This window comes from Indicator indicator, chromosome 1, assembly GCF_027791375.1.
Source record: "Indicator indicator isolate 239-I01 chromosome 1, UM_Iind_1.1, whole genome shotgun sequence".
Classification (NCBI taxonomy): domain Eukaryota; kingdom Metazoa; phylum Chordata; class Aves; order Piciformes; family Indicatoridae; genus Indicator; species Indicator indicator.
The window spans coordinates 15,075,137-15,102,182 of record NC_072010.1 but is presented as its reverse complement, the minus strand read 5'-3'; the positions used below and the strand labels follow the sequence as shown (position 1 = coordinate 15,102,182).

General features: G+C 40.1%; 2 protein-coding genes across 5 annotated transcripts in view; both read right to left on the bottom strand.

The window, feature by feature from the left end:
- Nucleotides 1-3,034, bottom strand: part of YAP1 (Yes1 associated transcriptional regulator) — a 93,785-nt gene extending 90,751 nt beyond the window's left edge. For all 4 annotated transcript variants that reach the window (XM_054381605.1, XM_054381612.1, XM_054381620.1 and 1 more), the window contains exon 1: nucleotides 2,717-3,034. In XM_054381605.1, coding sequence (XP_054237580.1) covers nucleotides 2,717-3,034 — 318 coding nt within the window. The remainder of the gene's footprint in view (nucleotides 1-2,716) is intronic.
- Nucleotides 3,035-4,043: 1,009 nt separating this feature from the next.
- CFAP300 (cilia and flagella associated protein 300) lies at nucleotides 4,044-26,912 on the bottom strand. Its single transcript, XM_054390045.1, has 8 exons — nucleotides 26,803-26,912; nucleotides 26,239-26,320; nucleotides 24,931-25,003; nucleotides 19,304-19,470; nucleotides 16,514-16,686; nucleotides 8,678-8,744; nucleotides 4,398-4,521; nucleotides 4,044-4,096 (listed from the first exon to the last, which is right to left on the bottom strand). The coding sequence occupies exons 1-8, from the start codon at nucleotides 26,910-26,912 to the stop codon at nucleotides 4,044-4,046; spliced, it is 849 nt and encodes a 282-aa protein (XP_054246020.1).
- Between the last annotated feature and the right edge of the window lie 134 nt (nucleotides 26,913-27,046).

Sequence of the window (27,046 nt, the reverse complement as noted above, 5' to 3'; positions counted from 1 at the left end):
ATATTAGTCAAGGAGAAATGCAACAAAGAAATGCCAACCAACATTGGCAGTGAGTTCCAGCAGTGTAAGACTCCTGAACTCAACCACAAAAAATATTAACACCATATACAACAAGACAGAACTCAAAACTTCATACCCCCCACACAAACTGCAGTTTTAAGGGTATTGGGAGCTTATGAAGAGTCTTCCTATGCTTTATCCAAAGCAAAGCTTCAGCAAACTTTTTAACCAGTCAATCAGAAATTATTCACAAAACCATTTACCAGTTACTAGTTTTAAGTATAACAAAGTCCCTTGCCAGCAATAATTACACATCCACAAAACAGAAAAGGCAGTTCTGAAAAACCGGATTAAAGTAATACTGGCCTCTTTTTTTAAACGTATTTACCCACTAATCAATTTTGTAGATGCATCAGAACCTGGGCACCCATAATAAAATGCATGTACCAGCCCCTGCCACACCTTTCTATGCCACATGAGGCCACACTTATGTAAGTATGTATGTACTCTTCAGATTGAGAATTCTGCTCCATAAAAATAAAAAAATCACGGAATCCCTTAAGTTGGCAAAGACCTTTAAGACCTTTGAGTCCAACCATCAACCTAGCACTTCCAAGTCCACCATTAAACTATGTCCCTAAGCCCCACATCTACACTACATCTGTACACAAGCACCTGTGAAGTTTCTTATGTTAAATTGGAAACTAATTATCTTATATTGTATTTAACCAAAATATGCAAGTTGCAAATCAACTGAATTTGAGGCATTTTAATTCTTGGGAAACAGGGAGAATTACATAAATGCAAAGACATTTTCTCTTAGACGTTTTCTTTGAAAAGACCTTTCCTGTTAGTTTTTGTGGCACAAGTAAGCAAAAAAGGAAAATGAAAACAGTCTTATTTCAAAAGACAGTCCACAATGAAGCAAACGATTCTTTGGCTTTAGCTGGATTTGAAGTTTTGTATTTTAGGAATGACCGTACAAGGATCTGTGATCCAACTAAATATGCATTACAGATGAAGAGTAACTCATATACACAAGCAAGATCACAGGATGTTAGGGGTTGGAAGGGACCTCCGGAGATCATCGAGTTCAACTCCCCTGCCAAAGCAGGACCATAGAATCTAACGCAGGTTGCACACCAATACATCCAGATGGGTGCATAAGCTTAAAAGTACAACTTGTGTCAACGTCACACACGTTAAGTGCATTTTGGAGGTGATAACTACTTAACTGCCGTTACTGTATTTAACGAGACACAGCACCAAGTGCTGCTTCAAATGCGTACCAGTTCACTTTTGTGCACAATGGAACTGCGATATGATTCTCACGACTGAGTAAAAATTACAAGTAATAATCTTATTCCTCGCTGGATTTCAGTATGTCATTAAAGATCTGCAAGGAAAACTACCGAAGCAACTCAGCCCCACCCCGTTCTATTTTCTTTTCAGTCTTCCAATATGAAAGCCAGACTGATTTTTCGAGTATTTGGAAAATGAATTAACTCTTAGGCTGAGAGTATGTGCCAAGATTCAGCCTGGACTGAACTTCGGAAGCAAAGTTATAAATTCTTCAAAACAGAAGTTTAATAATGGAAATGTTGACAGACTCTTAACAACAAGAGTACCATGCACCAGTACACAGAACAAGTTTCACTCCTACTGGCTATACAGATAAAGTGACAGTAGCTCATAATAAACCCTATTTTATAGCTTAGCAACAAAGTTCATTACTTAATAAAACGCTGAAGTAGGCACAGCCTCCTTCCAAAAAAGTTGGTAACAGAAGCCTAAACATTAACTTTCAGTCATATTTGCACTAACACTTGGGTGTTGGCACTAAAGCTACTCTGCTCAGCGACCAGAACCTCTCGGAGGCGAACACCAGCCCTCTCCCGCACCCCCCTCGGGACGGCCCTGCTGAGGGGGCCCCGAGATTTGCGACTTCAAGCCTCTCCTTCGCGGGGTGCAGGCAGAAACTCGGCGGACCCTGGACGTCGCCAAACCTGAGAGGTGGCTCGGGAATTAACTTCTTCAGTGTGTGTATGGGGGGCGAGGGGTTAATCCCACTCAACCCAGCACAGTGATGAAATGGTGGAAAAACTACATCCATATTGTTTGTCGGAGCCGGGGAGACAGAGAGACTGGCACAACTTCATTACCTCCCTTCGCAGACGGACAACCTCAGGGCACAGGAGGATCAGAACTCATAGCGAAATCCGCCCCGTCTGCCAAGCATTTTCATACAAGTTTTTAGAGGCTCTCCCCTCGCCGCCGCCACCTTCCCGACAAGGCCGATAAAGTGACTGCGGGACTCGCAAAGAAGCGGATGTGGAGTCCGAGGCCCCGCCGGAGCCCGGGCCAAGGGCCGCCCGCCCGCCGCGGTACCGGCTCCCCTCAGCGCCCCAAAGAGCGGGAGGAGGTGCCCCCGCCCCTGGGGAAGAACAAGTAAAAAGGGAGGGGGATGGCGGCGGGCGGAGAAGAGCAGACTGCCCCGCAAAGCGAGGGAGGCAGAAATACAGCGAGCACCCCGGCACCCCGGCCGGGTGCCCCCCCACGCCGCTAAAGCTCACGAAAGGCGGATTCCCGCACAAGCCCCCTCCCCCCCCTACACCTCCCTCAGAGGAGCTGACGGCGGCAGGGAGAGAACTAACTCACGACGCGGCCGCCCCCCGCCTCCCGCCCACCCGCGGCGCAGCCGCCCCCTCCCCCTCACCTGGCGGGAGTGGGCCTTGGGCTCGGGCGGCTTGAAGAAGGAGTCGGGCAGCTTCCGAAGCCGCATGGGTAGCGTGTGCGGCACGTTGGCGCCCTTGGGGTTCATCACGGCGTTGAACAGCGCCTCCAAGTCGGTCTCCGAGTCGCCCCGCACATGGACGATCTGGTGCCCCGCCGGAGGGGGCCCCGCGCCTGGGGACTGCGCCGCGCCGGCCGGGGCCCCCGACACTGTGCCCGGGGGCTGCGACGGCTGCTGCTGCGAGGCCGGGGACTGCGTTGTCTGCGGCTGCTGCTGCGGTTGAGGCTGCCCGGGATCCATGGCTCTGTCGGGACCCACCGCCCCCGGCGCTTCCCTGGCGGGGCTCGGCGACTCAGAGCCCAGATTCCCAGCCCCGCATGCCCCGTTCCCCGGGCCGCGGCTCGTTCTTCTGTCCCTAAGTGCTTCTCACCCCTCTACAAGGAAACCTACCCGGCCGCAGTAACTGGCAAAACAACTCCGACCGTGCGGCGCTTCCTCGAGCCCGGCCCAGCCCGGCCGGCGCCTCTGTCCCGGCGGCGGAAACTAACTCACACAACACACCAAACAAAAGTTCGGAGTTACGCCCGCCCGAATCACTCTCCGCCGCCGGCTCCGCCCCTCCTGAGCCCGCCCGCACCGTATCCGACCGAGGAAGCCTGTGCTGCGCAGCCTTCCTGCGCGCGCCCGCCTCCCACTCAGGGGGCGCCCAGTGCGAGGGACACCCCCTAGCCCCGCACAGCCTGCAGCCGCCTTACACCCCGGCTTGGCAGTCACCCCACCGCCCCTCCCTGCGTTGCCGCCCGGCCGTCCTCGGCTGCCACGGAGCGGTGCCGACAACCAGAACTTTTTCTATCCCGAACTTCTATCCCAAGTTCCAGGCAGCCGCTCCGCCAGGGAGTGGGGAGGGGCGGTCGTACTCCCCTCCCCCGCCGGTCCGGAAGGGGGTCGGGCACCCCCCGCCAACCGCCGCCGGGTGGGGGCTGCACCCCAAGACGCGTCCTGCAGGCGGGGGCTCGGCCCGGACTACTTCCACCTCGCTATGACCATGCCCCTCCCGCAGCAAGGGCAGCTGCGGGGCTGAGGCAGTGTGGCTTAGCCCTTCGTGGGGTGAGGAGAAGACCGGGCCCAGCCTGCCAGCCCTCGGCCCCTGCTTCACCTGGCGGTGGCGAGCAGCCGCGCCCCGGACGGCGCTGTTTTTCCTCGGGGCTGTTACCAAGCGGAACGAAGCGGGGGCTGGGGTGAGGGGCAGTGGAGGGTGGGGTGGAGGAAGGGAGGGAGGGAGGTCGGCGCGGCCCGCCTGACGCACTTTCTACCGATTCCGCAGGGATTTCACCGACTCTAGAGCACTTAAGCGTTGTGGACCTGAAAAGCAAGTTCATAAAGAGAAGATCTAGAGAAATACCTTTTATTAGATAAAATGCTTGAGGAAGACAAAACTCTCAGGAAAACAGCTTCATGAAGTATGCCTTTTAAACACTGAAAAACTCATGTCACTAACCCTGTTGAAACATCTATATGAACATGTAACTATACAGAGCAGGTAATCAAAGAACACTTTTTTTTTTTTTCTCGTAAGAAAACTAGGCAATTTCTACCTGAATTCATGAAGAGAAGGTCACTTCCACTGTAAAACTGGAGAACAGTCAGGTTTGTAACTAGTTACTAAGTAAGTCTGCCCCAAAACAATGATACAGAGTGTGCACATGTCTCTTGCAGGGGTCCACGACCAAGTAGGCAAAAGTCTGTTCGTGGCTTTTGCTTGAAGGGTAACATAGGCCTTTGTCATCCTGTGAGGAGATAAAACATCACCCCTGTATTAGCAACAACATGGATACTCATGAGAGAATTCATAAATCTAAATGAAGTCTCATTTTGTTCCAATTGTAGCAGCTTATTTAATGGCAAAATAAATACATTGTAGCTTATTTAAGCAGCATCATGTCTCTGTGAGATTGGATCCTGCCACTACAAAGTACACAGTACTTTTATCTGAATAGTTCAAATAACCTTGAGGTAAATTTAATATTAATGTAAAATTAAATATGTAAGCATGTGTGAACACAACTAAACACTAAAATGCAGATTATTAAACATACAACAGTCTAATCATGGTTCCTTTGAAACAGAAATAAATGTAGGGACTCACAGATGAAGCCTTTCTTTTTCACTTAACATTTGTTAATGCATCTGTTCAGTTTCAAGTATTTGTGTCTGAGGAAAACCTTCATTACAGCTCTTACTGACAACTTTGTACTGTTACTGAAAACATTTTGTGTGCCAGTCCTCAGAAAGGGGTTGAAGGGAATCCAGGCACCTACCTCCCAAACCCTCCTTCTAAAAAAACAATTAGCTGACAACTAAAAAACCACATTTAACTGACAACTAATGCTACAAAAACTAGGCTCTGCAACTTAACGTCCTACATCTCCCCACGTCAATGAAAGTTTCAGCATTCACAGGGCAGCACAGCTTGACATACACTTCAAATCCAGTAGGAATCCAGAAACTAGCTGGATTTTGGGAGAGTTGATTATTTTTCCAATTCAGTCAGTATAGTAGTTGAACGTCTAAAAGGTCAACAAATATATAGCTGACACCTCCTTTTAAAACATGTAAGCTTCCTCCTGCTCCCTACCACCTTCATACAGCAGTTGAAGAGACGTAGATTCTGGTCCACTCTTTTGCCTGAGAGAAACTACTTTATTGTTTATATTGTCCATTTTCTCTAGGAAATTTTTAAACTCCTGAACTACAGACTACTCTAGAGCAGACCATCATTAAGATGTGATCAGTCATTAAACTTTTTTTCCCATTGCTACTGAGGATCCCACTCCTTCAGTCCTTATGGATTTGACCAATGTCAGTTGAGGCTTTGACTGGTAGAAGGCAGTGTTAACACACACATGTCCAACAATGCAAGAACAAAACTGAGTTAAGTTCTGGTGTAATGCATTTCAAGAAATGCATTCAGAATATGTTAAACCTGGTATGAGGAAAATAATTACTATAATCTAATTAAATGAAAAGGGTTCTTAGATTTAGTTAGTAAAAGAAGTCATAAACCCTCTAGAATACTTGAGCTCTGGAATTTACACAGGCTTACTCTGGTTTTCAGAGCAATAGAGTATGTGTAATCATGCCAGTTCCATCTGTAGTCTGGACTTCAGACATGCAGGAGTGTAAGGCTGATTTATTGATATTAAGCATAAGATCATTTTGGGCTTTGTTTGTAGCAACACAGATAATCAGCTGATGATTTAAGAGTACATATGCATAGCGTAATACAGAAATAAAGACACTGCTGAACAGCTCTCAAAACTGCATAATTTAATCAACAATATATTTTTAACTCTTTGTGAATAAACTATGCATTAGCTGATTTCTAACACTGCCATAGTTGAGTTCAGGTGACAAAAGTTCTCAAATACCAATTAGCATCCAAATACCTCAGCTGTAACAACCTTTCATGATATGAAATCCATAAAATTCTCCAGAGTGTTTGGAGTTTAACAGAATACTTGCTCACAAGATTATTTTTCTTGTGATGCCCATGTCTATCAAGTTTAGATGCTAAACAGATCTACAGACATTTAAAACCACACTCTAATACCTTGAAATATCTACATCTCACATAGTGTGCCATTTTTTGATGCTGTTTCTAAAGCAAGGGCTTCTTACCCACAGCTTAAAACACAAATAGAAATGAAAGAATAGTGTCAGGATGGTGTCACACTAAATTATTCATTCTTGCTCCATTGGTACTTGTGCAAATTTACAAGTATAGTTATTTGTCCATTTCTTAATCCAGCTTGCAAAAAATGTGTTCTAGCTTCTCAGCTGGTATTCAAGTCACTTCTACCAAACAGCTTTTATTCATAACAGGTTTAAGAGGGCATGTCTATTTCTTTCAGATACAAACCAGGAAAATGTAATGTAAAAATTGTCAGCTCAATATTAGGACTACAATAACACATTCTGCAGTTATTTACCCAATGAAGTCAGAAACTGCAGAAATGTTGTTGAGAGACACTTTTCATCACAAGAGGTTTGTACTCCAGTACGTGTCCTTGCTCTAATTTCCAAGTAGAATTCAAGGAGTTTTGATCTATGGAGCCATCAAGCAATGTAAATGTACCTGTTCATGCCTTTCTCTATTCTGAGAGAAAATTCTTCAGGATGTTCTTTAATGCATTTCATGTTCTTTAATGAATTTCAGAATTTTCCCTTCACCTCAACCAATTTTCAGAATGTGCTGCAAACCCCCGTTTTCCCCCAAGACTACAGCAAGGATAGTGTGCTCTGTATTTACACTGGATTACTTCACCAATCCAATTTTTGTTTTCAAAAAGTTGCCAAAGTTTGTCTTCCCTCCTCCCCAATACTGACGATATTTAATGTGTGGCAAAGGCAGTTAGGGGAGCTTTTAAATACCACATATCTACCAAAACAGAAATCCGCAAAGTTCATATTAATACAGTTGATTTGGAGATGGGGAGGAAACAGTTAGAGTGATAGAATCATAGAATCAGTCAGGGTTGGAAGGGACCACAAGGATCATCTAGTTCCAACACCCCTGCCATGGGCAGGGACACCTCACACTAGATCAGGCTGGCCAGAGCCTCATCCAGCCTGGCCTTAAACACCTCCAGGGACAACCACCTCCCTGGACAACCCATTCCAGGCTCTCACCACTCTCATGGGGAAGAACTTCTTCCTCACTTCCAGTCTGAATCTCCCCACTTCCAGCTTTATTCCATTCCCCCTAGTCCTGTCACTACCTGATAGCCTAAAAAATCCCTCCCCAGCTTTCTTGTAGGCCCCCTTCAGATACTGGAAGGCCACAATAAGGTCACCTCAGAGCCTTCTGTTCTCCAGACTGAACAGCCCCAACTCTTTCAGTCTGTCCTCATAGGAGAGGTGCTCCAGCCCTCTGATCATCCTCGTGGCCCTTCTCTGGACATGTTCCAGCATGTCCATATCCCGATAATATATAAATATATAATCCCAGTTATAACAGAAGAGCATAAAAGTTATCAGGAGTTTGCTTTGTTCTTTTATTTTTATTACAGTCTGCAGCCTGATAGGCAAATTTTGGTATACCCATAAAGTGCTTATTTTCAAAAACCTCTCAAAACCCTTTTATGAATCACATATAGCACTTAAAAGGTGATGACCCACAGATGAACAACTGAGCTATTGGCAACTTACAGGGAAGTTTGTGTAGTTTGAAATGACATCATCTAGTTCTTTTGAAAGTGGGTATATTATCTGACATTTAATTATTACACATTGTGGTTACTCAAGAACAGTTTGGTGTAGTTCATCATATTGTAACAATTAAATGACAGATATGCTAAATCTAGTAAACATGCAGCCAGTTCTCAAACTTATCTAGATGGTAAATATATGATTTTGCAAGAGAAACAGGAATGAGACTTGACAAGGGAGAGTTAGGAGTCATCTCAACTCCCCAGCCTTTTTGTATACTAAACTTCCTTTCAGTCTTTACAGACACAGATGCAATATAAGCTACTCAGAAAGCTCTAGTAACATTTCTAAACATGAAACTATACCAAGAGTGGATTCTTAATCCTTACTGCTATCTCAAGTAGATCTAAAATCAAAATTACCAGACCTAAAGATATGTGGTGGGTTTTTTTTTTCATAAACTAGTTTCTGGATGACTATTATGACTTAAGTATAATCCAGTAAATCTATTTTTAGTGAGATACCAAATAAAACTTCAGTTGGTGGTAACTGATAAAGAATTAGCAAAGAGGTCAAGAAAGCAGGATGAGATGAGGGAAAAAGGACAACAACTATGGAAAAAGCACCCCTTAAAATGGAGTATTATGCTTTATTTGTGGAAACATCAATGCCTTATTTCATGCTACATATAATACTTCAAATAAAATCCTGTACTAAAAAAATATTAATACTTACATATGCAGACACTCTGAAGACTGTAGAAATAACATGTATTTCTTTTGTTTCAGGATTCTTTTGAACACTGAAATACAGGGGAATAGGACATATTTAGTATGTGCAGTAAGCACTGATTATTAGACTACTTCCTTTAATAAACAATTTTTTAACATATGCATTGTAATCTCACTCACATTTCATCAAGGTCAAATTAATAGTTAAGATTCCGCTCATGTCAATTGACCATTGTTAGATAATGTAGATATGATGACAACTAACGTGGATATTGCTGAAAACTAATGTATCTAGTCACCTCAGTGGGTGTCCCCATTTTCAGTTACTAAATCACAGCAGTATTAACCTTGCGAGATGACTCCATTATAAAGTTTGTGTTTCGATAGTTATTTAGCTGAACATTTTGTATTTTTTCTTTTTAAAAAATATTCTTTGAGAAAAAAACCCTGCAAAGCCAACTGTATTTTGATATACACTACAAAAACTAGCAGCAGTACTGGTGAAGAAATGCAGGCTTTAGCTAATTTCTGATTAATATATAATTATAGTTTGTGTCCATTTTTCTTCCTTTGTAATGTTGTATATAGAGACAGCTATGCAACTTAGGATGGTATTAATTCTGAATTTTTCTGTTTCTTAAGTGTGTTGTGGAGACTGCCATTTCTTCTATCACAATTACTAACAACACCAAGATATTATTGCAAAGCATCCAGGCATCTCAACATCTTTTAAAGGCAAGTATGTTCAAATGTGTCATTTTTCCTTAAATCTGCTTTAAGCAATGCTTACATTTCTTCATAAATTAGATTGTGTAATATCTACTCCTTTACCTAATTTCACAGATTCCTATTTACATGAACTCACTGTGGAGCAGCTGAGCTTTATAAATTCCATACTGATACAGTTGGAAGAAATGCATAGCTCAAAACCTGCTTGTCACAAACAGATTCAGTTCCCAGGAAAGGTCCCAGTGTAGCTAAGTCACTAGAAGATGTGTGTTAAACAGCCCAGTTGTACACTGCACCAGCTCCAAGCCTCTGACAGCAGACTCCTATGACCACTGCTTTGCAAAGCTTCTTTTTATAAGACAAATGAACCTCAAATGAAACGTTATCTTTGTTTATTCAGTCTCTCCAACCAATAAAAGAAATTGACTCTCCACTTAACTGATTTCATCTGTAATGACATAGTCATGTACGAATTAAGCCTATACTGTGAAGTTCTTTCCTGTGGTGAGTCAGTAAGGAGGCTTTCTCAGAATTTTTTGTTGCAACTGACATTTTGATACACTCAACAGTGGATTAAGATGGTATTGCTGAAACTAGTACAGGCCCCAGTTGTCTGCCTTACCACCCCTCTAGGGATTACTTCCTTCCCAGCAGGGACAGCTCAACTGGTTCATGACTCAGCTTCTGAAGCACTGAAGTTTACAGACCAGCGTATTGAGGTAAACTAATACGGATGTCAGTTTATGCTAATGTACTGGGCTGTAAACTGCAGCCTTTCAGAAAGTGTTTAAATGTCTCTGCTGAAAGAGTGACAGCTTTTAGAAGAAAAAGGGTTGGTGGGGTTCGCACTTTCTTCCATGTATCACCACCCCCAAAAGTATGGTTGTATTTAAATTAATCTGGCTTCATATTCTTGTGTCTGAAAACAATGCTTTTGATTTCTGGTTTCTTGATTTTTTTATTATATCTATCCAGAATACCAAAGTAATGCCTTCCTATGTCTCCCACTGCCTTGAAAAATTTTCCCCTTGTGATTAGCTTTCTTTAAGTAATTCTTCAGACTGTTTGTTTTTAGTATTTTGGTTAATTTTTAAGGCAAGGTAATATATCAGCCATAATCAGACAAGACCAGATGTAACACAACACTAAAATTCTGGATGGATTCAAGTCATCATGTCCTAATTACTGCTGTATTAGGAACAGACAACAAATTGTGCATTAATCCATCGGGAAGTAATTATTACTCTTTTCACAAAGGAGAAAATGCCTGCCATTTAGTAGTTGTATTTGGAAGTCTATAACTGTGCTTGTAAAATATCTAGAGTGGTTAATTTCAAAAGATTATTGCATTATCTCATAATAACACAATACACATGGAAAAATTTTAATTAAATTAGATTGCAAGCCTTTTGATGCTATTTTGAACACTAATACCTTGCAGTTAGAAGCCAGGAAATGCCAGAAGAAAGGCTGTAAGAAAGAGAAGGGGGGAAAAGCTCATAACAGCTTTATCACACCCAGCACACTAAAGACACTTTAATGGAACTCTTCATGCCAAGGCTCTTTTCTATTAGAAAATCTGTTAGAGGACAAAATTGTAGTGGTTTATACCTTTAAGAATATATAACGATTAGACTGTTCATCTGTGGGGGCTAACTTCTCACTGCACTAATAACTATAGTACTATCCATTTGTTTCCCATCAAGTCTTCTGAGCCCTCAAGACAAAAAAATTTAAGAAAAGCATAGTTCACAGAATTTTGTAAAACATGAAAAGTTTTTAATATCACTTTAGAAAGACTAGAAAGTACGCAATAAAACTGCAGTCCAAGATGAAAAGAAGTCAAATGCAGGACAGCAGTGGAGAAAAGAATTTAAACAGTCAGTATTTGACAAGAATTTGAAGGTGAACTGTTTTGTAAACATGATTTAAGAGACTACTACTTTCATTAGCAATTGTTTATTAAATATAAAAGGCCATTTAAAAAGTAATTTTCATTACTTTCTGGTGATTTGTGCAAAAATGAAGTAACTCAGTGCACAACATGGACTAGAAATTACATCAAGATTGTATCATGCGTGTCTCTCTCTGTCAGAGCTGCATTGCTTATCCTTTCCACCGACTTTTTCTCAAGATGGTGGTAACAAAACAGCATTTTGGATAACCTGGAGACAGGGGGGTATGAGACAAGGCAGGAGACAGCCATGACTGTGAAGGGGAAGGGAAAGTCTGAAATGTCAAGATCAAAAGCTTTTCTCATAGGACCAACAGAGAACTTAGTATCAAAGGAGTAAGATAAAAGATTTAGTTAAATTGTCAGTTTCTTCTTCAACTGTTAGTCAGTGGAATGCCAGCTCTACTGGCAGCGAGAAACCAAGAGCCATTTAGAGGCATAGAAACGGAGGGACATGTGGCAGATAAATACTGAAGATCACAGGGAGCAGCACAAAATTAGAAAGAAAAGAAACACCTAAATGCCAAAACACAGAGGAATGGAGGAACGTCTCTTGAAAGGTATTCTACTGATACTGTATACATGACAGGACTGGATGTATACAGGACAGAGTAGCACACAAGAAAAATCACAGAAACACATAAAGGGTCAATAAGAAATAGGTTGAGGGTACAGAAAAAGTAAATCTTGAAAGCAAGATGAAGATGTGGGGGAAAATTTGGCAGATACTTTGTTTTTTTTAAGATAGAATGTTTTGAGTTGGAAGGTATCTTTAAAGGTCACATAGTCCAACTCCACTGCAGTGAACAGGGGCAAGAACTACGTGACATTCTTATCAAATTTTACAGGAGGAAAAAGAAGAGAAAAAAGGTTTAAGGAGATAGGAGGGTAAAGAAAAAGAGTGGTTTAAACTAAACTTGAACATGTTTAGAAGAAAACAACTCAACAGCAAAGGGAAACACAAAGTGAGGGAACTGATTGGATTTGTGCATCATCCTAAGTCAATTCAACAATACAAGAGCAGAAACAGCTGTAGTCAATGCAGAGTCAACTAAGGCTAAGGATTAGAGTAACAAGCAGCTTGTTTCAAGTGCAGAGTGATCAGTTTAAAAGAAAAGGGAGGCTAGAGCTGAAGCCCTGATGGATCCTTTTATATCATATTCTGTATTTTGAAGAACTGAATTGATTTCTCTCTATGTATGGTATGAAAATATCAAAACTAATTGGAAAGCTATGGAGGCTAATTACAGTATTCAAATTAATACATGCAACAATCTAAGTTTATTGTTTCTAGAAAATCTTCTTGGAATACTGATAACATTCAATTTCTCTGTTTCAGAGGTTTCTCTAAAAGTATCAACTGATCTACAGCTACTTTAATAATTTATTTTAGATGACCCTGGAAAACAGCACATGAGTAAATCTTACACCCTGAAAGGTACTGACCATGTGAAAATCTGAAAGCTCCTTAGAAGTTATTAAAGATTTGTAAGCTTCTTTGGTTAAGTATTACAAAAAAATCCCCAAACCAGCCAAATATTTTATTTTGCTTGGATACAGCAATCTATACACAAGTGCTACAAAAGTAAAGAAATACTCAGGTGTTTAAGAATCACTGGAGCTAATCCTTTCACTGGAGCTAATCCTTTCACTGTATCTTTGTTTCAGACATAAATTTTATTCTTAAGTTTATCCAAAGACAATTTAAAAATAGAGTTCATGACAACTACGTCTTACATGATTTTTTCCTAATATGCTTGTGTATAATCTTAAAATAGGAGGAAAAAAATAACAATTGGTCATCACAGTGTTCCAAGTAGAGATGAGAAGGAATAAAAGTAGCAATTCCTACTTTAAGCAATTCAAAGGGGAAAAGGGTTGAAACCAGTCTCTCCAGACAGGGGTCTGAGAGTGGTAAGTGGGAGTCAGGGGTGAAACCAGCAGCCCAGCTGAAGTGCATGTACACTAATGCACGCAGTATGGGTAACAAACAAAAGGAGCTGGAAGCCTTGGTACAGCAGGAATGATGTAGTCGCCATCACAGAAACGTGGTGGGATGACTCACATGACTGGAGCACTGTAATTGATGGCTACAAGCTCTGCAGGAGAGACAGGCGAGGGAGAAGGGGTGGAGGGGTGGCCCTGTACATTAGGGAGGCTCTAGACACCATGGAACTAGAGATTAAGGATGATCAGGTCAAGTACCTGTGGGTGAGAATTAGAGGGAAGGCCAACAAGGCTGACATCCTGGTGGGAGTCTGTTACAGACCACCCAACCAGGATGAAGAGGTTGATGAATTATTCTGTAAGCAGCTAGAGGCTGTCTCAAGATCACCAGACATTCTTATGGGCAACTTTCACCTGCCAGGTAACTGCTGGGAACTTAACATAGCAAAGAGGAGTCAGTCTAGAAGGTTCTTGGAGTGCATAGAGGATAGCTTCTTATCACAGCTGCTGTGTGAGCCTACCGGGGTAAGGCTTTGCTTGACCTTCTTTTTACAAATAGAGAAGGGCTGGTGGGAGATGTGGTGGTCGGAGGCTGCCTGGGGACCAGTGACCATGAAATAATTGAGTATTCAATATGCAGTCAAACTAAGAGGGGCATCAACAAAACCTCCACTCTGAACTTCCTAAGGGCAGACTTCAGATTACTTAAGGAACTAACTCAGAAGGTACCTTGGGAAACAGCCCTTAAAAACAAAGGGGTCCAGGAGGGCTGGACCACCTTCAAGAAAGAAATCTTGATGGTGCAGGAACAGACTGTCCCAATGTGCCGGAAGATGAGCTGATGGGGTAGACAGCTGGCATGGATGGGCAATGAGCTTTGAATGAATTAAGGGAAAAAAAAGAGGGTGTGTCACCTTTGGAAAAAAGGGGAGGTAACCCATGAAATGTTTAAGGATGTTGCTAGGTCATGTAGGAAAAAATCAGAGAGGCAAAAGCCCATTTAGAACTTAGACTGACCACTGCTGTGAAGGACAATACAAAATGTTCTTATAAATATATTAATGGCAAAAGGAGAGGCAAGGACAACTTCCACTCCTTAGCGGACATGGAGGGGAATATAGTAACAAAAGACGAGGAAAAGGCAGAGGTACTTAATGCCTTCTTTGCCTCAATTTTCAATAGTAGGATAGGTTGTCTTCCAGACAACTGACCTTCTGAGCTGGCAGATGGAAACAGGGAGCAGCACAGTACCCCTGTAATTCAGGAGGAAGCAGAGACCTGCTGAGCCACTTGGATCCCCACAAGTCTATGAGACAAGATGGGATAACACATAGGCCACAACAACCCCATGCAGCACTACAGGCTGGGGACAGAGTTGCTGGAGAGCAGCCAGGAAAAAATGGACCTGGGGGTACTTGTTGACAGTAGGCTGATCACAAGCCAGCAGTGTGCCCAGGTGGCCAAGAAGGCAAATGGCATCCTGGCCTACATCAGGAATAGTGTGGCTAGCAGGAGGAGGGAAGTCATTCTGCCCCTGTACTCAGCACTGGTTAGGCCACACCTTGAGTACTGTGTCCAGTTCTGGGCCCCTCAGTCTAAGAAAGATGTTGAATTGCTGGAGCATGTCCAGAGAAGGGCAACAAAGCTAGTGAGGGGTCTGGAGCACAAGCCCCATGAGGAGAGGCTGAGAGAGCTGGGGTTGTTTAGCATGGAGAAGTGGAGGCTCAGAGGAGACGTTATTGCCATCTACAACCACCTGAAGGGAGGTTGTAGCCAGGTGGGGGCTGGTCTCTTCTCCCAGGCAATCAGTTACAGAACGAGAAGACACAGTCTCAAGGTGCACCAGGGAAGGTTTAGGCTGGATGTTAGGAAGAAATTCTGCACAGAAAGAGTGATTGTCCATTGGAATGGGCTGCCCAGGGAGGTGGTGGAGTCACCGTCCCTGGAAGTGTTTAAAATAAGCCTGGATGAGGCACTTAGTGCCATGGTTTAGTTGATTAGATGGTGTTGGGTGATAGGTTGGACTTGATAATCTCGAAGGTCTTTTCCAACCTGGTTAATTCTGTGATTCAGACTTCTGTGATTCTGTGAAGCCTTTGTAGCGTACATTGTCATGCATGACTTATTATCCACTTTATCAGAGTTCTTGTACTATCTCTCATTCCAGACGTCTGCAATTGTTTTCCATTGTTCAGGTTAATATTGTTCTTTATATTATCCTACAAATATTTATTGTCAGTGACAAAGTATAACAGAATCTAAAATCACAATAACATCATTAATATAATTGATAATAGTCATATTCCCATTAGCTTAGCTAGGAAGGAGTCTTTGCATAACTGATAAATACATTCCATTTCTAACTATGAAACAAACAATTTTGTCATTTGGAGAAGTCACTATATGGATATATCAAAACATGGTGAAAAGGTGCCTTTTTTTTCTGATTCTGAATTACTTCTAATCTCAAAAACAAACAAACAAACAAAAAAAAAAAGGCACACCCCCCCCCCCAAAACCCAACCAACCAAATCCCAACAAACCAAAACCCAAACAAAATAAAATTCCAAACAACTCCATATACCAGACCTGGCAAAAAAAAATGTGTATTAGTGCACTATGTCATGTTATTAGACAGACTCTATCCCTTAGCACCTTAGCATAGCTTTACACTGCAGTAAGCGTATTTGTGGAATAAAGAATGCCAGAATACAATAATATTTTTTTAAAAAACAAAATATTCAGCTAGAAAAAATATATACAGAACAAAAAAATTCAACTAATGTATTTAACTGTTTTAATCTTAAGAAATAAAAAAACAGCTTAAATGTAGTCCAAGACTTAATTGTTGATGTTTTGTCAATGACAGTGGGAACATAATCTGGTTCCAATACCATACCATGTTTTCAGTAGACAATTACAGAAACAAAAATCTTTAGAATGGAAGCAAATTATAAAACAACAATGTCCATATATATAACATAAAAGTTTAAGTGGGACAGATGCCATTAAGATTGCATGTATTTTACAACTGAACAACTACTATTATTAAACAGCATCTTGATAGCTGAGGACAAATAATATTGCAGACTGATTAAATTACAGCCTCATTTATGAAGCAGGAACACAATAAATTTACAGAAACTGACAAACTATTTATGCACAGCACATACACATATATAGCAATTTTATGTAACAGAAAACACTTACCTCACCAATTCTTTATATAAAGCTTTTGTAGTTTCTAAGTATGGACCAACTGCATCTTCAAACTGGCAAAGAGTTCCTCCAATGCAAAGATGCTTAAAAAGACAGAACAGAAATTCCTTGCGATCCACTTGACTGAATAAGTCATAATGGTCTGAGTCTTCCACAAGCAAGACCTTGTCGAACAAGAAAATAACAAAGTCAAACAGATGAAAATTTCTTATTTGAGATTGTTTATAAACAATGCAACTATTTTGTGTACCACACAAAGTTATAAAATACAACTATAATAAAATATAAAATCTATGGAATGGAAATAAATACTTCACTCTAAATTCTTCTAAATTTTGTTCAAAATTTATAGATACAATATGGGCACAGATTTGTGTCCATAAGACATAAGGAAAGATTTTTTCAAGCATTTTGTTATTCACTGCTAATGGAATAATTAATAATCTGAAAATAATTAGCTATATTTGGTATGTCAGTCACTGCCCATTAGTTTGTCCTTGTTAACGTTGCCTCTGTTTGCTTTTTTTACTCAAAGTTTACACAGTTAGCTCACATTTGTAAGGAAATCTCATTATGTCCCAGAGGAGACCACTTAAACTCACTTCATTCTTTACTGCAGACTCTAGTGAGCCTTTATCTGTAGCCTGGATTAGCCAGATATGCTACTGAGCTGCCTCCATGCACGTCACCTGCCCTTTATTGTAATTTTATGTGAACACAGGAGCCTTGCTAGCTTAGTCCCAACACTGCACACTGTATGTGTAGACAGGAACCGTAACTCAGTATGGCTACAAGACATTTGAGTCACCTCAGCCAAACTACAGATGCTAACCTAGGCAAACGTCAAAGCCAGCAATGAGTTTACTGCTCTCTGGTCTTCTGTATAACATCATTACACAACCTGAGTAAAAACGGGTCAAGGCATCAACTGTTGATGTCCATCTCATACATATTCAAACCTCCTTCTTGGTTGAAGCAAGAGAAGAGGTGGCAGGCAGGAAGGAAATAGGGAGTGTTGCAGCTAAGGGCCACCCTCTGATGCCAGGAGCTAGACAGTTTGCTGCCCCCTACAGTGTACTGTCCTGGGGTGCTGTCTAACTTAACCTGAAATTTTGACTTGGTTCCTGCAAGATTGGACTCTTAATTCTGTCTGCCATCTTAGGTTTTATCAGCAGAAATCACATTCATTTCAAACACATGTAAATCTTTTAACTTTCAAGGGGAGACACACACATCCCTTTCAAGGGAAGGAAAATGGAACAAGACTGAAACTCCAATGATTTATTTTAAATATTGCCTCTAACTTTCCTACATCAAATATACTTCATTTTCAAAAAACATTTCACATATACCAAACTTATAAGTAAATACATAGTATTTTGAACTGCTAGGCTACAAACCACATCTGAAGTTCAGACATGAGCTTGAGTTCTCTCCTTTTCCCAGAACTTTACAAGACGGACCAGTATTTCAGGCCACATCCTGTAACCAGTGTCACTGGTTCAGATACATTGCCTTCAAAGGATTTGCCAAGTGCAAATGCGTGCAACTCTATAATTATTAAGTACTTATGCTGATTATATATACAAGGAAGAGCAAAATCCAGTTCTCCCACACTATGCTTTGCTAATGCTAAGCAAACATAAGCTGAAACGATTTTTTTTTTACTTATGAAGTCAAAAGAAACACAGCGAAGACATACATTGATTAAGAAGGTGCCACTGTTAGATTATTTTTCAGAATAACTTGCTCTCTGGCACCTCTGCTGGAGTAAAATAAATAGATTTTACCTTCCAGGCCTGCTCAGAAGTTATATTTATTCCTTTTCCAGTGTTGCACTGAAAAACAATGCACTTTTTCATAGTTTTCTCTCCTTTGCTTCAGTGAAAACATGTGAAGATGACTTTAATTATATGCCTTCACATATAACATGCTCAGCATTCCTAGCTAGGAATGCATCAGGATGTAACTATTAAATATATTCAATTTCATCAACTATCTGTAAAATTGGGTGAACCCACTGCTCTGGGTACCATGGGACCTTTCCTTTGGCACTATTTGTTTTCCCCTCTTATGCAAACAAGTAGCTGCCTTTTCCCCCATGCACACCTAAGCACTGACTACCTCAGATGAGGGTGAATAAAAGAAGGCTTTATCTTTTTGTCCCATCTAAAAAAAGGAAAGAGGGCCCACCTGGAGTATAGCCATTGCTTTCACACATTCAGGCACAGCACTGCCTCATTCTATCACATGGCTGTTGATGATAATTTTTGCCATGGAAAACGTATTGTTAGAAAAAAGAAAACAAAAAAATCCCCTGAAAGATTCATAGATCAGTTTCAATTGCAAGGGACTTTAAAGATCATCTAGTTCCACACACCCCTCACCACAGGCAAGGACATCCTCCACTAGACCAAGTTGCTAAAGGCTTCATCTAACCTGGTCTTAAGGCTTCCAGGGAGGGGGCATCTATGACCTCCCTTGGCAACCTATTCCAGTGTCTCACCACCCTTAGTGTAAAGAATTTCTTCCTAATCTCTGGTCTAAATCTGCCCTCCTCAAGCTTCAGCCCATTCCCCCTCATCCTATCACAAGAAGGCCTCGTGAAAAATCCATTCCCTGCTTTTTTGTAGGCCCCTTTCAGCTACTGGAAGACTGCTATAAGGTCTCCCCAGAACCTTCTTTTCTCTGGGCTAAACAGCCCCAACTCTCACAGATGTGTGGTTACAGTAGCTAATAGAGTATGAAAAACTACAATTAATTATTTATTGCTATACTGACCTTTCTTAATTCATCTGCAATGAGAATATCATCATAATAGTCATCATAACATTTCACAATATGTCCACTTTCTCTAACAATTCCTTCAGAGTACAGCCGGTCAAAAAATGCCATGGAAATCTGTGTACAGGGCACCACTGTAGCTTCAACTTTTGTCACTTTGGAACCTGGAACATATAGGAAGGCTTTCTTGCAATAAATAAAATAGGAGAATTTGCACATACTAATGGTTTTACAGTAATTACAATTTGATACAGCATCTCTAAGTGATTATGTGGCATATTCTTTAAAGAAAATGCAGAATCACATAAGTATGCTCAATCATACAGTACCTCAGAAAATAAGGCAAGCTAAGAAAGAAATAAACATAAAGAAAACATTTAACCCATCTGAATGCTGCCTTCCATCCAGGCTCTATTCAATTCTGTTCTACATGTGTCTGTTCCACCTGTTGGGAAATACTGTCGACCGAAAAAAGTCATAGAAGAAACACCATGTGAACTCAACATCACAGCAGATCACATCCTTACAAAAATTGTATTTCACATCTTAAGCTTTCAAGAATCTGAGGACAAATACGAAATTTGGCATGAAGTACAAAAGTCAATAGCTGCTAACAACACCCCACAAAGCAAAAACAAGCATGAACACAGCCCTGATGAATTTTTGTTTTGTTAGGTATTATAGCTGAAGGTTTTGAAAAGTTGGTACCTACTGTAAGCTTTACTAACCAGCTATTTTAGAAGATGAAAAAGGCACTATCAGCACTTCCCATATGAATTTAGAGTATTATTATCTGTAAACAATAAGTGCAGAGAACATTTTTCTATAATTTTTCTGTCTTCTGTGCTTGCAAATCTTCCAAGTCTTGATCCCATTGCTCATAGACATCTAGTGCCATTTGAGATGCCCTACAGTACTTCCTTCAGTCTATAAGGGCACAGTACTTTCTATCAATCTATAAGGGCACATATCTTCTCTATATACAGTGTTACACCTACAAATCTGTCTGCATGGTGTTGGGTAACTTTATGGCATCTCAAATAGAATAGACTCCACGATTAAGAAGCTTTGGACTCAGTCCAGTTCCATCTGCTCTCTACAGTCCAAATGTTCTGACCAAATGTTAGAACATCTTCACTTCTCCAATTCCCCCTCAACACTCTTCAAAGTGCTTCTGAACAGGAGAGGGAAGGAGAGCACAAGTGAGCATGCAACACAAGGGCAGTGTGTCTCAGCAGAGATAATATTCACAGCACTCCATGAATTTAGCCTTCTCTGTTCTCTTCTGTAGGTTCCTTTGATGGGAGGCTGGTCGACATCATCACAGTATCAAGAAGTTTTTGATCATACAATTAAAGACAAAACTAAGTGCTGTCCTAACAAACTGACCTAAAGGATCACTAAAGACAAGTGCTTAGGAAATTTAGGCAAGCTAGTATTTCAGGAGCATGCCAAAAAGGGGATATATGAACCATGATGCTTCCAAAAGCACCTATCATTTCATTCTTATCCCAATCTTTGCAAATGTAGCATAACTTAAAATTTCTCTTTCCCCTATCTTCAAAAAAGTCCCCGGAATTTCTCCCATACATTATTATATGGAAGTTACTCATTCATAGGTTAAACAGGACTGGGATTTTTTTATCCAACCCCAGCTAAACCGTATCAGTTATCTGATCAGCATGAAGGAAAAATTAAAAGAGAAACTAAAAGTTGATATTTTGAAAATGTGCCTACTTCAGCTAAAAATACTGGCATGAAATTTTATAATTGTTTTATTGGGCCAGTGTGATGCAAAGAAAAGAGGCTATAGAGAAAAACTCATCATTTAATTACTTAGTTTCAAATCTACAGAAATGGTTAGGAAAAAAAGTAGCTTTTAATAAAGAAAAAAAAAATTAGGACATTTTCCTACCCATCCACATAGTAACTATAAAAAAAAAGTCAAATTATGTAATCAAGATTACAAGTCAGAAAAAAACATGACTTACAGCCTCACAACCTAAGGGGAAAAAAAATCACATGTTAAATTATTTGAGGAAAAAAAAAAAAAAAGAGAATCTTACCTTTTTACTGTCATTGAGGTCAAATTATAAGAAATTGAGCTATTTATAGACCTTCAAATTGTTAGGATCTTATGGGAGAGGGAGAGAAAATGAGACACATGTCTGCTCTGAAACAAGATTTTTATGAAAACTTTCATCAGGAAAAAGAATCAAGAGCTTTGTAATCTATTTAGTGGTTCAGAAAACCAAACTACAGATGGAAAACTAAGTATACTGGAAGCTCCTATTCTCCATTTGAAAGGTGACATTTGAAATTGGATACTCAGAATTTCCTGGAAAAGAGTGACCAGTTTTAACAACACTGTAAAAGCGAACAATAAAATAGGAAGAAGAAATGCTTTGACAACTCTGCAAGTGGAAAACAAAGAGCTGAGAAGTATTGAAGCAGATTAAGGTTCTTGTAACAGGTAGCTCTGGAATATCTATAAAGTGCTGCCAATATACTTTTTAAATTAATACATTGCATATCTAGCATGGAGCAGATAAAGCCCATATTAGGTGTATTTAAAATTCCTCTGAAGTTTAAGACATTTTTACCTTAGGGAAACGTCTTTCAAGTTACTATTTACAAAAGAGTTTAAAGAGAAGATTCATAATGTAAGCACAGTGCTCTGTACTAAAAAGTTGGTATTTCAAAAGTAAAAAGTACAGGTTGATTATTTATAGTTTCAAATTGCATCAACAGTTTTTTTTTTTTTTTTTTTTTTTGCAAATGATAAGCTATAGCATTGATGATTTAAGATTACCCTCCAGATTTTAAAACTCCATTCCACAGACAGCAATCATTATATGACATATGACAACTCAAGAATCTTTCTTCGGCAAATACTACCTTTTTACTTACACAAACAGACAGGAACCCTACCCCTTTGAAGATAACTTTTCAAGTGTTAATTGAGCTTAAGCAGATACAGTCCTGCCTCCTTAAGGCTGCTGACAGGTGCAAGGCCAGTAAAGCATCCAAGGAAAAAAATACTATTTAGTTTTCATTGCAGCTATTTAAGAATACAAGACTCAAGACCTAAACTGGCATGCATCAAATCTGATCCTTTTGCTGCTTCAGTTTTAGAAATATGAGAGTAACAGATGAAGGGGGAACTTAAAGCAGATGACAGAACTATGAGGTACTCTACCTTGCAGCTATGAAGAGGGGAAAAATATCCCTACTACAAAAGGCAAAAAAGTATGGTATGAGAATAGGTAATTAAGTACCTGTCTGATCAGATGAAGCAGAGTAGAGAATATCCTTGTGTATCATTTACCTACAATGTTATATTTCAATTAATGTTAAAATTGGAATCCTTGAGACAATGCACTCTTGTGAAATTCTACCAGGAATCCCAACACATGGAAAAGCTGAGAAGAGAGGTACATGTTGCAGTCCTCGGGGAGCCCATGTTTTATGCCACCTTTTGATCTAACAGATGGAAACTGAGGGTATTACAGTATGACAATATTAAAGTGTGGATGACAAACAGTCAAAAAATAAAAAATGTGATATATACAGGCAAAAAAAGTTGTAAAGAAATTTTAAGAAAAGCAGATAGACAAGTAACAGAGAAGTAAAGATGAAAATTAAACCATGCACACTGAATTAAAAAGACAATTTCTTAGTGAGCAAAGGGGACCACAGCCCAGAAAAAAGACAAATGGATTATGAAAACAATTGCTCTCACAAAGCAGTATTATATTGATGTTTTATATAATGCTGGCATCTTTCCATGGGTCCATAAATACTTTCTGCCCAAGCTAATGGTTGGGAGAAGGGAGGTTTCTAGGAAACCTCACTTATATTATTCATCCAAAATATCCCCCCTGAAAAAAAAAAAAAAAACAACCACACACTAACCTTTCTGTTTGCAAGAGAATAAATACAGTATTTGAATCAACCTAAATTATGCAATTTTCTTCAGATTTTCTACAAAGCAAAATAAGCCCATTTTCAGTATTTTCTTTCAAGATCAGGAAATTGTTTTCAAAAGAGTTACTCTATGGTGATAAGAAAATGGTATATTTGGATTAATTTATCAGCATGTCTGAAGAAGAAAATATTAGATTATTCTTTACCTCCTCCCACTCAAAGCTAATTCTTACTGTATTTTAAAAAATGCACATGAAGACTAAGTATAGAAAAATGTGCCAACATTCCCCACCAAAAATAGGCAAAGAATGGGAAGATGAAATTTTAAGAGCAAGTGGGGTATACCAGCTGTTCAGGATTTAGAAAGGGAACCCTTCCAGTCCTCAGGACAAAATGCATTACTTCTAACGCATTTCCTTATTACTGCTAAGGAAGACTGAGCAGTATCAGGAGTTAAGCTGGGATACTTGGCAAGTGACCCTCCATTCTTAACACAAGGTATGTAACCTACTGACCTTCACTGTGGGGGCTGGCAAGTTCTGACTTAGACACAGGACTAGACACAGAGCCTAAAAAAATCCTTGCAGGAAAAGGTTTGGCCAGACTCTGAAATATATTTTTTTTTTCTGTTTGCCAAAATGAAAAAGAGGTACCCAAATGGGGACGCAAGATATTTTCTGTATCTTCTACGTTTCAATTGTTTTAATAGCCAGATACAGTGTTTGGAAAATGGATTTTGCTGACAAAAAGGTGGCAATGCCTAGCGTCACTGTATATAGTGGGGAAAACCTATGCCAATTCCAAAGAGCTGAAATGGAAAAGTTAGAAAATTCCCAAAGCTCCATTAAATATTTACGAATAGCAAAGTTTTTGCAGACAAACCAAAAGAACTGTGGGCTTCCCTTTTTAAAATATTCCAACTAAAAAGAAAAAAAAATCACTTTGGAAATATCGAAGTTCATGTTATGCATAAAATTCCAGTGCATTATCCCATGCAATTTCCACAGAATTCTGTCACTTACATAATAAAAATATGTTTTTCAAAGTGGCGCCATAAAATCATGTGCTATTTGCTTTTGGTCTTTCTCCTTTAACATCTTGTTTCCATCTACATAAACCCAAGTGTTATAAGCAGTCAATGATATGGCAACAAACTAGAAGTCAACCTTACGCCACAATTGCAACCAGGGTAACTCATCAAATAGTTTTCTTCCTGCAGCTAAATCACTTTTGTTGTGCAGAGAACATATTTACAGAAGCTCAGGCCATACTTTATGTAATCTTCTGCTCTCTCAACTTAAATTATAACATAGCAATAATCTCAGATCTGTCCTAAACTAGGTGATTGCATCTATAGAAGAGTGTCTTTCTCCAAATACCCTCTGAATAAGGTAGTACTATAATTCCACCACTGATGCAATCGATTATGCCTAGATACATGATCAGGTCAACTGGATGTCACAGACCATTTGAAAACAATTCTATTAGCTTGGTGTATGGACCAGGGAAGGGGTCAAAAGATTAAAAAAAGTGTAAAACATGGCAATTTATTAACAAACCAAGTAAAAATACTTAATAAAAGAAGTCATTCCTTAAGATATTTCTGCCATGTGAAGACACACATATATGAACTATCATTACTACAAAATATTAGCAACACAGATTTATTAGTTAAGATTAATTTATTCTAAATTTACCCAATGTAGTCCATTGTCCTGAGGCTGAGAGCAACTTTAAACTGGAGTTCACATTTGGATCATTAAAAAATGCCTGTAATATTCAAATAAGAGAATACAGGTTAATGAACTTAAATATAAAATCATAATTTATAGTGCCATATTTATATATGCAGTATTACAGTTTTACAATAAAGCATTTTTATCTAAGGATACATAAAATAATTCTGTGAAGTTCTGGGAGATAAAGAAAATGGAAAAAGAGATGCATGCAATATTGTGGAACTGAAAAACTAAATGCTAAGTATGATTTATATTTTATAAAGAAATTTGAAGCTTGGATAAGTGTAGAGACACGAAAAATATTGAAGTTACAGAAGAAATCTGTAAGTTACTAAAAGGGTGGAGATGTTCCAGAGTAAGAGCCAAATTGTTTATGTTACTGATTTATCAATTTTAAAAAGAAGACATGCATAGTAATGCTGGTAGCTGACAAGTTTAAATGATTCATAAGCCAATTACAAGAACCTACCCTTATGCATATGCATACAAGCATAGGGAATAACCATTTAAGAAACTTCTAAGAAAATTATGGATTTTTCAGTCTCTGCATCATCAAATTTCTTTACCACATCTCTGGGATACTGAAAGATCAGCCAATATAATGTAATGGTCCCTTTGTTCTCAATTCACAGCAACTCAAGAGTTCATCACTTCACAATGATATGTATACATTTTTAATTCAGACAAGACAAGCACAGAGAATGTAAATGCATATTTTGCAACTTTCAATCATTTGAAATGTGTATCGGTGGGTGATGAAATACTACTGTATTTCTGCATGAATTTCTTTAAAATACAAAAGAGACTGAATACTTTATCCAGGATAATGATATAGACATACAACAAATCAAACTGTTGTTTTTAAAACAACAGTCCTAAAACCCAGATTATTATTGTTTTCTCTCTGCAAATAGATGAACAGATTTGACTTTGCAGACAACAAAAGTAGAGGACACAAAATCAGCAAGAGACTCGAATCTCAAAATGCCCAAAATTCCACCATAAAGCAATGGTATGCAATAAATTTTAAAATCTTGTATTTTCAGATCTATACTGCACATACTGTCTAATTACATGATGTATTTACCGGGACAAAGCTGTAATAGCTATGAGTAAGGACACCAACTGCATGTACACTGTTTAGTCTCCACCTACTTTCAAGAAGACACTGAGATGTACTGCTACAATGTTTGCCATTACACGGTTTTGCAATATACAGTTTTAATGGAAAAAAACCAACTTAAAATATAAAGCACTTAGAACTACCATAACAAATTCATCCTTTTGATAGGGCTTAAACTGCTGGTCAAAACTGAATGCTTGTGCTGCGATCCTGCCTTGCATGCACCTGAAATGCAAAAATGAGATTACTCTGCAGACATGCTAGATATTTATTCACTCTGCAAATCTACCAAGGTACACCACATAAAGTCCCATTCTGACCAAGAACTACACTTCATTTTTTTCTCTCCATTCTCACTTAGAACCGCCTCCCGCCCCTTCTTGCCGGGGTGAGGGAAGCACAACCGCTTCTCAAGCAGCATCAGAGCAACATTGCCAAGCTGAAATGGATCTCGGCTACCTGGCAAAGATAAACGCCTTAGCCCCTCCCAGAAAATGTGTTTTACGTGCCTGAAAAACTCTGAGAAGGCTTCCACTTATGGAGAGGGGGATGAGGGACTCACGCACCCACCGCAACTTCATAGGGGAGCCCTGAGGGCGCGGTTGTGGTGACGACCGCAGCCCTCAACACCGCCCTCCCTCCCGCCTCTCATAGCTCCCCGCCACACCCAGCGAGATTCCTCTCACATGGGGCTTTCCCCCTCCCACCATTTGAGAAGTCGTTCCCTGATGTCCCTGTTCTCCAGGCACGGGAAAACTTTCTGGGGCAGAGAGCGGAAAACGAAGCCTGCCGCACAGCACGGGTCCTCGGCAGACATCTTGCAGAGCCGTCGGCGGCTCCGCGGTTGCCGTGGGAACGTGGCCGCACGGGCGGTGCTCTGCCGGCGCGCTCCCGCCGCGGGCTTCGGTCCCGCTCACGAGAGTTCCGCCGCCCCGCGGGGCCGGTACTCAA

What these genes read in the sequence shown, in the direction of transcription:
- CFAP300 (XM_054390045.1), bottom strand. Translation starts at nt 26,912, where the DNA reads ATGTCTGCCGAGGACCCGTGCTGTGCGGCAGGCTTCGTTTTCCGCTCT. An exon ending in AGGACAATGGACTACATTGG is followed by an intron (nt 19,471 to 24,930) that starts GTAAATTTAGAA and finishes TATATGTTCCAG; the next exon opens with GTTCCAAAGTGACAAAAGTT. An exon ending in TTTTGGGGCAGACTTACTTA is followed by an intron (nt 4,097 to 4,397) that starts GTAACTAGTTAC and finishes CTTGCTTTTCAG; the next exon opens with GTCCACAACGCTTAAGTGCT.